The sequence below is a fragment of the Parus major genome, chromosome 4, assembly GCF_001522545.3.
Source record: "Parus major isolate Abel chromosome 4, Parus_major1.1, whole genome shotgun sequence".
NCBI classification, from domain to species: Eukaryota; Metazoa; Chordata; class Aves; order Passeriformes; family Paridae; genus Parus; species Parus major.
In genome coordinates, this window is record NC_031771.1 from 10754013 (window position 1) to 10768256 (window position 14244).

General features: G+C 38.1%; 1 protein-coding gene across 5 annotated transcripts in view; it reads left to right on the forward strand.

The window, feature by feature from the left end:
- LRBA (LPS responsive beige-like anchor protein) overlaps positions 1-14244 on the forward strand; it is a 367896-nt gene that overhangs the window by 302517 nt on the left and 51135 nt on the right. For all 5 annotated transcript variants that reach the window (XM_033513748.1, XM_015624023.2, XM_015624025.2 and 2 more), the window contains one exon: positions 10482-10649. In XM_033513748.1, coding sequence (XP_033369639.1) covers positions 10482-10649 — 168 coding nt within the window. The remainder of the gene's footprint in view (positions 1-10481; positions 10650-14244) is intronic.

Consider the following 14244-nt stretch of genomic DNA (forward strand, 5'->3'; position numbering starts at 1 on the left):
GGGCGGAGAGCTGCTTTTCATTAGTGCCCCCACGTACCTATTTGAAAGGCAGAGCTCTCCCAGCGCACACAAACACGGCGCTAAAGCAAAGCTTCCCTTGCCGCACGGCTCCTCGTCTCCCTTTCCAGTCAGGTGCTTCCCAATCAGAGTTAATTACTGCGGTCATTTATTCCAGTCACCCTCGCTCTGTGCCGGGGTGGCCCTGTTTGAAGTGGCACAGGTTTGAGGGCCGCCGCGGGGTCCCCGGGAGCGCCTCGTTAAAGCCGGGGGTGTTCCCCCGCCCACCACATCCCCGCACCCCTCCCTGGCCGGGAACGGGGCTCGGAGCCTCGGCCACGGCGCTGGGCACGGGCCAGGAGCCGCCGGGGCCTCCTCCGGCAGCGGCGCTTTACCGGCGGCGGCTCCGCTCTCCTCCTCCCCGCTGAGGGGAGGCACCCCCGGCTGCCCCGCCCGCCAACTCGCGGCGTTTCCAAAGGCTGCAAAAAGGGGTTTTTGCTGTTCGGTGCTCACCCGGGGTAGTTGAAATAAAGGGTAGAACTGAAAATGCAGAACTGGTTTCCCATGTGCTCTCAGGGCAAAGCTGAGGTGACGGAGGCTGGAAGAGGTGCCTGTGGCAGTGAGGTGATTGAGGCTGGAGGAGGTACCTGCGGTGGCACTGAGGTGACAGAGGTTGGAGTGGGTACCTCCACACCTGAGGTGACAGAGGCTGGAGGAGGTACCTGCGGTGGCACTGAGGTGACAGAGGTTGGAGTGGGTACCTCCACACCTGAGGTGACAGAGGCTGGAGGAGGTACCTGCAGCAGTAAGTGCCCTGTGGTGTGAAGGTGGTGGTACTGTATAGCTATGGGTTCCTTTCACTTCTCTGGGTAAAGTCACAATTTCACAGAATGTTCTGAGCTGGAAGGTACCCACAAGGATCACTGAGCCCAAGTCTTGAGTAAATGGACCACAGGGTCCCTCACAGCTCTGGTGAAACAAGAACTCAGTGGTGTCGTTATGCTTTAGCATCCTCTGGGTAAGAGAGCTGCGTGCCACTCCACAGGCTTATTAGAGTGTTATTTAATTAAAACCTTTTAATTTGCTTGTTGCTTGAAAACATTACATAATTATGTTGTTAATGTAAGGCAAAATTCTAGAGTTCTCTAGCATCTTATTTAGTTTATAATGGGAGAACATGTAATTAATAAAAATGTTGATAACTGACCATATGCTTTTTCAGCATTCAGCCTCGGAATGTTCATAGTATTCATCTTCTGTGCCCTTCCCGCTAACATGGTTCATGGCAGAGTAATATAAAGGTTATTAAAAGCTTGCTCTCGACTGGCTGCAGACTGTCTGTTGCACTTGGAGGTGTTTATGCCTTGGTTTCCTGAGCATGCTCAATATACTCAATATATCACTTGTTTTTCTGTGTACAGCTGTCAGTGGAAATTTGAGGCTGAAAGGTGAAAGAAGGGAATAAAATCTAGAAAAAATTACTATATTTACAAGAAAGCATTATGAATAAAGCTGTTTGAAACTCAACATGCAATACATCATGAAATTAGAATGAAAAATCAGAAATGTTGTGTTTTCCAAAGATGGATGTTTTAAGAAGTAATTTATTAATACAGTTCATTTTCAGTTTCATTTCTTTCAAGCATTGAACTTCACTCCTAAGAGCTCTTTGTTCTGTTAGGATTTCCAGTGCTAGCCAACCTCCTCTCAGGGACCATGAGACAATCCAGTTGATCCGCTGGGACAGGGAATGACTCAGTCAGAATTGGGGTAGTGTCCTCCTTAACCTGGAAACTGGGAGCTCTTGCCCTCAGGTATTTGATAAGTGAGCCACCCTGAGCACCAGTTTGTCTGGATCCAGGCTTTCCAATAGCTTGGATAGCTTGTTAGGCAAATGTACCAGAACAAGATGTTAAATAGGAACCTGCTGTGTTTAAGCAAGTTTGCAATGAGCATTTCATTTTCCAAATAGTACATTCCACAAATCTGATTCTTTTCCCTCAAATGCTGAACAATGTCCTTGCTGCACAAATTCTTCCTTTCTCTGTCATTCTCAAAGTGAAATGAGGATTCTCCTTTGTTATTGCAATTAAATGCCAGCTTCAAGGAGTCTGATGTATTTGTCAAACACACCTTGTTAGTGTCATCCTAAGTAACCCTTCAGAATGGCTTTATAAGAGATCAGGATTTTACTGTTCATAGTCATCTCAAGCAAACAAATCCTGTTCTTAGCTGGCCACCTCAGCCCCAAAAGTTACACATTTGTCCCATGTGATGATATAGTGCTGTTTCCTATTTTTGTAGCGGTTTGATTTATTCAGATGTGGTACCCTGGCTGTCTTTGTAGATCTTGTGTTCTGTTTTGCAAAAGCTTTAGAATAGTTCTATTCTGTAAATTAGCAGACAATCAAATGATAAAATTGAAATTACTTTTCTGCCTGACTTGCATCTAAACTGTGTTTTAAATTTTAAATTCCTTGACCTTTTGTCATACCATTTCCTAATCTTAAACAACTTTTTCTGGAGTATTTCTTTGCCCCCCCACCACTGGCTTCAAAGACAAATTAGATTAGTCTCTGCAACTCCTCTAAGATGTTTGCTTGTGCTGTTTGCAGTGATTTGAAGACCATGTGTTTGCAACCATTTCTGTCTCTTCTTACATGCATACTAATACTTGTTGATCATTACAGCTCTTGTGAATTGGGTATACAACTGACACATCAAAGCACAGCATAAATGCTGCAAGCTGTTGAAACAGAGTGCAAAAATAAAGCAACAGTTCACTTTTAGGGCTTCCAGAGTAAGTCTTAGGGAAGGAAGAAATGTACAAGCAGTTTAAATGTAAAATACATTAAAAAATCACTCATAGTTTCTCACAGTTTGAAGTGTGTTGTGCTGTCATTAACCAAACAATATGTTTAGGCTTAAACTTCGAGGATTCAATGGAGTGGCAGCCTAAATATTTAATTGAAAGCCATTTCAAGTGTGGCTTTGTCTGTGTTCACATAAATTTATTTATTTTTTTGCATTTTAGTGATGCAAGCTCAGTTCATGTTTTTGATGCTTTCGAAAACGTCATGACCTTCACTGAAGTCACTGAGTTTGTATACTGCATTAAGATTATGCTACCTGTATGCTCAGTAAATGTAAACAAGCTAAAATCTCACTGCTAAGAGTACTGTAGTACATTCCTGAATTTGAGAATTTGGTCTGGTTCAAGCTTCAGTGTTTAAAAATTCATACAACCTCAAAGGCAAGCAAATGTTGCACGGTTTGAAGTTTTGTGGTGTGTGGTTTGCACCTTTCTCTTAAAGGGAAAGAACCTGTATCATAAAAAGCTGAGTGACTGCTTACCATCCTTTCAGAGGTGTGGAGTCCTCCGGCCTTTCAGTTTGTCTTTGCTAACACTTGACATTCAGACTGTGGTTACAAGGCTCAAGGAAGTGCCACACAGGAGTTCCTTGGCTAGAAGTAATGCAAGTGAGCTGAAGTGTTGGAGGCAGTTGGAATACAGGGACCTGCATTAGACTTCTGAGGGGAAACATAGGTTATCTTTGCAGAGTGGGATGCTGAGACAACTGGTGCACAGCACTGCGCTGTGAAATGCAGTCCTGTCTGGTGGGATTTTGGTGTTTGGGGTTTGGGTTGTTTTTTTTTTTTAAACACAAAGCTTCATTTGAACTAATTTGACTGAGCCAACTGTCAGCTGTGTGGTTAACAGTCTGTGCTTCTATGGGTAATAGGTTCCAGATCCAGGCTGTCAGTCTTCCTGCAAACAAGTGCTGGAGGAACTGGGAGAGGAATTGCTAAATTTTAGGGAGGAGGGAACTTCCTACCTCCTTTTGGTGCGGGGAGGTGAGGATTTTCAGAAAGAGTTTTCATCCCCTGTCTTGGTCTCGGGATGTTGATGACTTTTCTGTGGGAGAGAATCCTCTTAAAAGCATAGCAGACATTTTAAGTGTGGACAGTAGATGTGGTGGGGGAAACTGGAAATGGTCAATAACTCAGCAATATCTCCTGGTGTTAGCAATACTTAATTGTAGCCAAATTTGTAGTAAACAATGGTTATGGACAATCACACATAGATGTTCTGTGTGTCTCTGGGGAAGGACAGATGCCAGATATAGCAGTATTAGCAGAGTTGTGAATAATGATGGCCATTTGTGTGATTTCACAACTGCAATTAATTATGGCTTTTATAAATAATTTTTCATGGAGGGGAATGTAATAAGGACTTCTTAATAATTTTTTGTTTCTACCAATTCTGTACCTTTTCCATCTCTTGGTGTGAAGAAACCAGCCAGTTGGAAGAGGGCCATTCTTGGGATGCCTTTTGGAAAGCACCTATTTACTGTTGGAGCCAGTTGGCTGACACAGGTTTTGCTCAGTCTTGTTTTTTGGGAGGGAAGTTAGCATTGTAACAACCATGAATTTATGAACAGCTGAGGCAAGGCAACACCTCAGGTAGATGTCTGAACTTTGAAACTTAAGAATAAAAATGCATAATTTGTTCTGTTCATAAACTGCTCATAGAAGATTGTAGCAGTTCTGTCTTAAAATATTTCTCCCAAATTTACAGCTTATCAAGGAGGTACTGAGAAATATTTTAAAGATGATCACTGCTCTTGCTGGAAAGAGTAGCTACAAATGCTCCAGTGCAAGTTTTCATATTCACTGAAATACTTTATTTCTGGCACCTAATAATAGACTTTCAGTTGAGAATAAAGCCAAATATAAAAGGAAGTGCAGTTTTCATTTTATAAAATGTGTACCACCTGTCTGACTTTTCGATCTAAACTACAAAATTACTGTTGTAGACTCAATACAGAAATGACCACAAGATAAAAAAGTGCTTAAGATTTTTGGCTAAACATGTTACTTTTATTTTGGTAATAATGACATTAATTCAGATAGGAATTGGAATCATTGCATTGCAAAATATTTTTCTTTGTTTACATGCTGCTCATGCAGAATATACCTTGCCACAAAATTTCAGTAAGTTACACTATTAATGCAAATTTTCTTTTTTGTCAGTAGCTTTATGTTAAATACAGAGATAAAGGAACAGAGGAGGGGAAGTTAATCTTCTAGAGATCTCCTGTGTCTAAGATTCTCAAATTGCTGATACCTTTTTTTTTTTTTTAACTGATCTATGAGATCAGTTGTCCTCTGTAAATCATCTGAGTTAAATGCATTGTTAGGACAGTATTTTCCAGAGTACTTTATCCTGGTATCACTAACCAAGTAGAGAAATAAAGTAAAATACCCACTTTTGTTACAACAGTAATGAAGAATTGGCAGTGTGTTTCTGGAGTACACACAAAGGAAAAATGAAATAGTTATTTTAATTTTTTTCTGTAAGTAATGCTCAGTTTCTTAAGTATTTCATGCTTAAAACAATTTGTAAAATATAGTAAGTAAAACCAAATGCTTTTTCTTGAAATAGTTACTTACCACGTAAAAAACCACCAATCATGTAAATGGTTTTGATGTCCCTTTCATCCATTCGAAATTTGTGTTACTTCATGCAGAACATGGAGTTTTCTACTCAGTACATTTGCTATCCTCTTCCTTCTGATGTCCTCAAGGCGGGCCTGAATTCTGTATCTTTCTAATAACTTTATATCTTTATTCTCAGATGTCTACCCCGTGACCAAACAGTGTTGCTGGTGAAAGCACATTTGGTAATTTACTTTTTAAATCCTGGAGGTTACTGAGAAACCTCTAAAGATAAAGCCAGCACTTGAAGAGTTAATATGTTATTAGGAGGACAGGAAATCTGGCAACTATTGCAGAAACTAGACCTAATGGTGCACACAAACAATTTGTCAGTCTTAGTAAATGTGAATAGCTTTCCGCAAAGTGGCTGCGTTTGCTTTGTTTGAACAGCCTAAACTTTTCCTTTTCGAACTTTAAATCTTAGAAGTGAAATGTGATCCCCATATTGAATCAAAATAATTTAATTCAAAACATATTTTGATTGGAACAAGGTTGACGTGAAAAGAAACTCTAGAATAAAAAAAAAAGTTGAAAGGACTTTTCTATCATATATTTAGCAGGAAAATTTGAAACAGTTCTAATTAGGCTGAAAAAAACAGCCTTCTTCATTGTAACTTACAAAGGTCATATATCAATGTTAAGGCAGCATTACCAACTTGTGTCTGAAAGCCTGAACGTTGCAAACATCATTCTAGTTGTTTAGTTTTGTGGGTTTGGGGTTTTCTTTTGAATGGATGTGCACACATGTATTTTCAAGCCAGAACACGTATTTAGTTTAAAGTGCTTACCTGCTTCTGCAGTTATGCGGGTATTTTGTCATGTCCAAGAAAGTATTTTTCACCTGAAAGTTGTGGTTGTGCTAAAAAATGTGTGAAATCCTAATTCATGCTTTTCTGTTCATACATAAATATATTTCAAGTGGAACATAAGGGAATCCATTTTAAGCATTTCAGAGAAAATTCTTCCAGAGAAGAATTTAAATGTTTAGTCCATTAAAGGTAACAGGCTTTTTTCTTTTACTTGAGATTTATTTCTTACTTGCTGGTGAAGTGTATTCCTATGTTTGTTGGTTTGGTTGCTGTTGTTTGTTTGGTTTTTTTTTAATTGAATAAATAGGAAAGATTACTCATGTACAAGCAGTTTTGGTTTCACATCAAAGTTTCTCCTTTCATTTTAGCATTTCATAAACCACATTTTGTATGGGTTGGACTCCTTTTCTGTCATTCAAGTAAGAGTTGCACATATGCTTTATGCTGTGCTTCAAAATTACTTTGCTTTAATCAGCATAGGAATAAGGCAAGTAAATCTGTCATTTATTTCTGAATAGCTTGACTATGAATATATATCTGTGCTGATGAAAAAAATGCAGTTAAACCTTTAATCTAATTTTAGTGTTGGAACATCCCAAACTCAAGCATGGTATGTAATCATTTTTAATAGACATCACTTCATATGCTGTATGTCACTGCATAAAATGTAAAGCAGAAATAAAAGTAGAGGGCAAAAGCTGTAGTAGTCACTTCAAAGATACAAATCTTGATTCCAAAGGTATAATAATGTTTGGGAAAATATATCATGATAAATCTTTAGAGAATCTATACTGGGAAAAGGAAAAATCATTCCCTGCCTGCTAGTTTTATATTTTTTTTTGTTCCATCCCTGTTGTTTTGTATTTTTTGTTGTTCCATCCCTGTTCTACCAAATAATTTGTATTAGTATTAGACTGATGTTAGTCTCTGGTTGCCAGCAGTAAATTATTCTCTGTTCAATCCTTTCAGAGAACAGGACAGAAAAAGATGCTGATGAAGTATTGAACTTCAGAGTTGTTCACGACAAGACAGTTTTGATTGCACATATTTAGTGACATCAGATGGTGCATTCATAAAAATATTTATGAATAAAGTAAAATTTCCTAGCTAGATCAAATCTTCTATTCGTTGATGTGTCTGAAATGTTCCTTCCTTGGGAATAGAGAAATTAAAGTTACTAATAGGTGTTTGTGTTTGACATCTGTATACTGTACTTTTTAGCATATCTCAAGTGTTTTAGTCTCTGCCTAATAGATCTCATTAAAGAAACAGGTATCAGCCCCAAGACAGTTTGTCAAAGTTAATATGAGTCCCCTGTGGACAGAACTGACAATCTGTGTGTGGCTTCATGTGGCTGCCTTTCCTTTGGCTTGTTTGATCCATTAACAATTGAACATTAGTCCCTGATTTGTTTTACAGTAACTCAATGAGATTGGATATTGCTGTGAATGCTGGGCATTTTCGGGGGTTTCCTTGCTGTACACGTTTCCCTCAGAGGACAGGGTGAGCAATGTGCTCACTCTGCCCTGAGGGAGCTGGCAGTTCCTTGGTTTGCTCCAGGAGCAGCATGGAAGGATGTTCATATCCCATGGCTGTGTGCTGGGTTTAACTTGAGCCTTAACAAGCACTGCCTGCCCTAAATGAATGTGAGGCTGAAGTAATCTAAATGCTGAACCATCGATAGGCTTGGTTTAGGTTTGCAAGAGGTAAATGCTAACAGCAATGCTTAAAAACAACAAACAAGGCAAATCCGCTTCTTTTTTCTAACTAAATAGGTCTGCAAATTGCAACATCTTTATTTCTCAGATGCTTTTTTAAGGAGGACCCATATTTAAATATACCAGTGTGGCTGCCGAGTGCATCACCCTTATCCGGGACATGGTCTTGTTTTCCTTGGAAGTCTGTTCTTTAGTCATTATACAAGCTGTTAGTTATTGTTCCCCCATTGACTATGTCATAGCATAAGCACTTTCCTCTAACCAAGAGCTTAACTGTGAACCTGAAATACCAGGCAAGCTTACTTGGCCTTTGAATTTGTTTATTCTGTCCTTTGAGGTCCTGATGCTGACTGTAGCTGGTTTTCAGTTATCCCTTTCACTTGGGATTTGTCAGCTAAAAAGATTTTTAAATGGCTTAATAAAGAAAAAAAAAATCTGCTTTAAAATCTGTACAATTTTCAAAAGTAAAATAACTTCAAATTTGAAAAAGAGAAGATCAGGGTGGCTCCCAACCATTCCCTGAGAAGGCAAAGCATTTTAGTTTTGCTTTCTAAAGGAAAAAAAAAAAAGCCAACACAGGTATTAATCTAAGGAGCTTGCACTGATATTCCTTTAGTTCTTCAGGTCCAAATGCTTTGTGAGGGTAATATGACTCATTAAAAATCTAGCTTTTGTAGAAAAGGAGAACATGAACAATTTCAACACATGCTGAATATTTATGTATGTATCTATAAAAAATTCTCAAGTTCCTAACATTCTCATTTTCTTGGCATTAAATAGTTATAATGATAACAGTAAGTATGTTCCAGGGTATTTTTTTTTAAAGTGAGATAGCATGAAAATCAATTCTTAGTATTGTCATTTGCTGAGTCCTGTAGAATTTTATGGCTGCACATTGCAGTATTATGGACACTCATGAGACTCCTGACTGGTTTTATCTTATTAAACAATTTTGAAATCATTAATTTTTAATTGGCCTGCTTGTGTTTTTTTATAGTTTTAATTGTGTGTCTCTGTCTAAATATTGGGTGTTTTTTAAATTAAAAAAAAAAAAAAAAGTCCTGTCTAAGCTTATATGTTGTAAGGTATTGCTGTGTGATCATCCAAACAGATACTGTACTGTGTGGTGATTCATTTTAAAGAATGCTTTCAGCAATTCAGTATCCTAATAAAAGTAATAATAAAAAAAGAATGATATGATGTCTAAGATATGTACAGGTCTTTTCTTGATTGAAAGTTCTAATTAAGTGAATCGAGGAAAATTAACTGAAATTAGCTGTCAGAAAGTCACATTTAAATGAGTGATGATCTGGTGTGGCAGTAAACATTTAAATGATATAAATTGCCATTTAAGTGTATGGTTTAATGTTTGTCATGCATTAATATGACATGAGACTGCAGTGACAATCAAGCAGCTTGCTCTAATTTGAACATATTTAGGGCTTTTGTGTGGAGTGCACCGCACAAATTAAGACAATTGCTGGTTTTATGTGTCAATTTAAATGTTGTTTTCAGGCATCGGTTAATGAAACAAACCCATCATTTTTGTGTGCAAATTGCAGAGTGATTTCCTTGGTTTTCAGATTAATTTCAACTTCCTCTGCTCAAAATTAGGAATTTCCTTTGCAAGGAAAATGCCATTCATTTTGGTAGATGAAGAGAATATTTGTTTGTTTTTTCATTTGGTAATTCAAATCAGAAATACATTGAATCCTCTGTATAAAACAGAAAAAACAAATCCTGATCGTGATTTAACCTACATGAATTAACTCTTTAGATGACAATGATTTTTAGGTTACCTTTTAATGTAGTGTTTTTTGGATGCTTCTGTCTTAGGGATTGGGTTGTAACTGGATAACATCTTCAGAAAAATAGCTGAATCATTCAGCATAGTACTTCTGTATGGTTTCTGTATAAGTTTGTACACAAGAACTGCATGACAGTGGTGGCAGTTTGATATTTCCAGCCTTTTAAATTTTTTTGCCCTAACATGCCTGGTTAGTTAGTCCTGTTTCCCAAATTCTATCAATCTTCTCTCTGGCTGTCAGAATCAGATAATCCTGCTATTGTTATTCAGCATGCAGATCACACAGGAAAACACAGTTTCATCTTGTGAGTGCATAGAAACATAGCTTGGCTGTGTGTAAATGCACAAACACTTTCCACTTGCTTCTTTTTATTTTTTTTAATGTTTTTTATTTTTTTTTTCATATTTCCACTATTACTGTTTAAAAAGAGAAGTCTCCCAGTCAGTGGGGAATAGGGCATGAGACTCTGGCATTTATCCCAAGGCCTACCTTTTTTTTCTATAGAATATCTAAAATACTCTTATCAATTTTGTATTTAGACTTGTTAAGATAATTTTGCATGCTATAAAACAAAAATGCTCTTGCTACTATCAAAGGATAACTATCTGGCAAACTCAAGTTTGTGTTTTTTGTGTGGTTTTTTTTCACAGGCATTAGAAAGTGAGTTTGTTTCCTGCCAGCTTCACCAGTGGATTGATCTTATTTTTGGCTACAAACAACAAGGACCAGAGGCTGTTAGGTCCCTGAATGTATTCTACTATTTGACTTACGAAGGAGCTGTTAATTTAAGTTCAATAACGGATTCTGTACTGAGAGAGGTAAGTTTGTACTTTAGAAATACAGAAAAGTCTTCGTTAACGACTGCAGAGTTGAAACTGTAAAGGCTTCACATTATTCAAGACTTCTGGTGAATGTTCAATTTCTTTGTGTTTTCTTGTGGCTTGGCCACGGGCCAGTCAAATGCAAGGTGCCTGAATCAGTTGTCACAGCATGCAGAATTAATAGATCAAGGATGCAAGTTGTTCTTAAACTTTGTGCACCTGGATTTCAGCCCAAGCTGGATGCCAGTATAAAAAGAAGTGTTCAAGGATTACTTCAGCTGCTGAGTTCAGTCATTTTTCCTTGATACTGGATCTCAATGGCATGAGCAACCTTGATTTGGCTTGTGCTTCTGAATTTACTCTTGCACTTTTAGCAGTTCTCTTTAAGTGCAGTCTCGCATATGTAGCAAGCATCAAACATTGGGGTTATGTAGCCTCTGATATTTTAATTTGCTTTGCTATCAAGTTAAGATAATTTGGCCTGTATTTTTCAGATGCAAAGGTAAATATTTCAGCATTGGAAAGATCAGTAACTTTACTCAGATTCAGAATCAATCAGTAAATCTATTTGCCAAAGTATCTCACAGAATATTGTGGGTTTAAAGGTTCCTCCTCCTCCACCTAAGCACCTTTTTAAAAAAGGGCATGGCAGAGTGGGGTGAGGAGAACAGATTTTTGAATGATTTTATATCCTCTCTTCAGACAGTAAATTGGTAGCAAGTTAGTCTGCAAGTACATTAATTATAGAATAAATGTAAACAGTACTTTGTTATTCTGAGTCCATGAATACAAAGCAATATGAATGTTATCAACTGTTTTAGTTAGAGGGGACACAAACACTGGCTTAATATCAGCGATGGCTCGGTGTTGTCGTTACATGGCTTACAATCAGTATGCAAACTGCATCTTAGTGTGCTTAAACCAAGAATACATGTGTTGCACTTAAATACCCTTAATCAAGCTAAGAAAAGGGGTACTGAGACACATGACTTACAAGATAAAATGTCATCATCTGGATTTGGAAAAGTTTTTGAACCAAGAGTCATTTAGTAGATGTTCACTGAGACATGTTTCCAGTTCACTGATAGTATTTGCTCACTTGGCATTGGCAAGGAATTATCCTTACCTTTTAGGAGTATTTATTAGACTTTTGAGGTGTTTGGTTAAAGTGTGAGCTGAAATGTTGGCTGGTTATTGTGTGGAATTTGTTTTATATTTTGTTATTAAATGAACCATCATTGAACCTTTATTTATGAAACTAATAATTGAAGTAACACTAGTGAAAGTAACAGTCTCCACACACAATTTTTGTGTAGGTTTATTTTTTCTTGAAAAGTTCTTCTATCACATTTATTGTGATTTGTTTTACTTCAAAAAAAATCAGGACCAGTGAAGTTACAAATGTTTGGAAGCCTGGACCATCTCAGAGAGGAATTCACTTTGTTACCAAATAGTTTGAATTTGTCACATTTTTTATTGTACTTTGCTACAATGTTTCTTATTTTTGAGTTGTTCTGTGCTGTCAGAAGTGACTAAAAATGAAAACAGGAGAGGGAGAATTGCAGTGTTGTTGAGTTCTAAACAGTAGAGTAGCTTAGCAGCAACAGAATTTGAAAACATTACTCATGGTGTCAAAAATACACGCTGATGAATGCAGGCAGCAGAATGAATGGTGTCTTATAAGACTTTTGTTCTGAGTTGCTTGAAGGATTGGCCCAGTGGAATATTTTAATTTAGGACTTTTAAGCATGCCACTAAAACAGTGAAAGTTTAGTTTAGCCTGTTTAGTTAGGTATGCCTTGCCATTTACATGTATTTTGTAAAGCATATTTGTTGTTATCTAAATGCATGTATGTAATTTTAAATGGCATATGTAATCAACTCTGATGCAATACTGATATTCAAGAAATTTAATGACTCTCATCCTCAGTGGTGACTTACTCTGGTTTTACATAGGTGTAGAGATGAAAGTAATGAAAAATCTATGTTTATTTCTATGTGCATAATCATTCTATATCTATGTGCTAAATTAATTTATCATGCAACTTTGACGGCCTCACCTTCTTTCTGCTTGCTGATCCTTCTCCCTGAGGACCTGTGCTAACATTCTGTGCTGCCAAACAGCTTCAATCAGCATTCATTTTTTCTCCTTCAGTCAGCTTGCCAGAAAATATCTCCTCTTTTCTCCACCAAATTCCTGGTCAGAGCCCAAATGAATTTCTGATGTGGACAATTAAGAGTATTTTTAGGCAGACATGGCACCTCAGACTTAGTGTCTTTTTATTATATACTGCCTGCTACAGTTGTAGCACAAAAAGTATTTTTATTTGCAAACCTAAACCAAAGAGAAGCTCCTGTATATTCTGAGAGCTGCAAGTTATTGAGGCTTTTAGGTGTCATATGGAAATAATAGCAAGTGCTTATACTGTGGCCATTTCCCCACCCAGATAGTGCTGAGCCTGGACCACATCAGCAATGAGAGGCCTATGATGCATGTGTTTCTGAGGTATCTCCACAGATACATGCGTGGGTATTGGTGACCTAACTCATCAAAGAGGCCACACACAGAACAATGGTGGAAGGCACTGAGGAGTGGAGGGGTGTAGGTTAATGCAGAATTTCCTTAGGTCTCCTAAATGGCTCCAACTGGCACCTTTATTTTTATATGCAGTCAGGTTATATATATTACAAGAAGGAAGTACTCGTCTAGGAAGGAAAACTACTTGATTAAAACCATATTCCAGCATTCTTTTTTTTTTCTAACTGAAAACGTAGAACTTTTACATCCTCTTATACCACTGTGAACAATTTTTTCCTGACATTCTTTCTGCCTATGGGAATAAAGGAAGTAAAGTATTTTGAAAGGATCTGACTGCCATAATAGAAAATTTTAAACTAAAATGCAAACCATGGGCCACATGCTACCTTTTGGCAGATAAACCCTGGGGAGTGCAAAGCTTGCATAATTCAAAGGCAAATCTCAGGGGGAGGGGAGTAGATCGAGAGAAGAGGGTTTGAGTCACAGCCAGTGGGGGAAGGGAACTGCAGCCTGGAGAAGTAAGGCAAGAGATCCAGTATCCCTGCTGTCATATTGGTGCACTGCTTATCCTGTAGACACCACTCCTTCCTCCTCCTCCTCCCTGCCAAACATTTTGGTAGCACTGCCATTGACTCTGCTCCTTGTGTGACTTGCTGAAGGAGGTGACAGCTGCAGAGGGAAGTTGCTGTTCCCTGGGCAAGCAGTAAATATCTTTCTGGTGGAAAACACTGCATTTGCCAGCAGAGCTCTGCTGTGTCACTGCCTTATGTTGACTTGCTCTTGAGGACCATGGTTTGATCTGTGGAACTCCCCATCATAAGATCTGCTGTGGAAGGGCTCTTTTTTTTTGCCTGGATGGAAGGGGCAAGGAGTCATTTAGCACAGACAAATGTCATCCAGCTGTTCTGGAGAGAATTCACAGCACCCTCTTATCAAAAATTCTGCTTTCTTTTTGCCATGGCTGTCCAAGAATGGAGTGGGGGTGGGAAAGTAGAATTAGATCTAAGTCATTCAGGCAAGTAACTGATTAGAAGCTGAAGCACAATCCATACA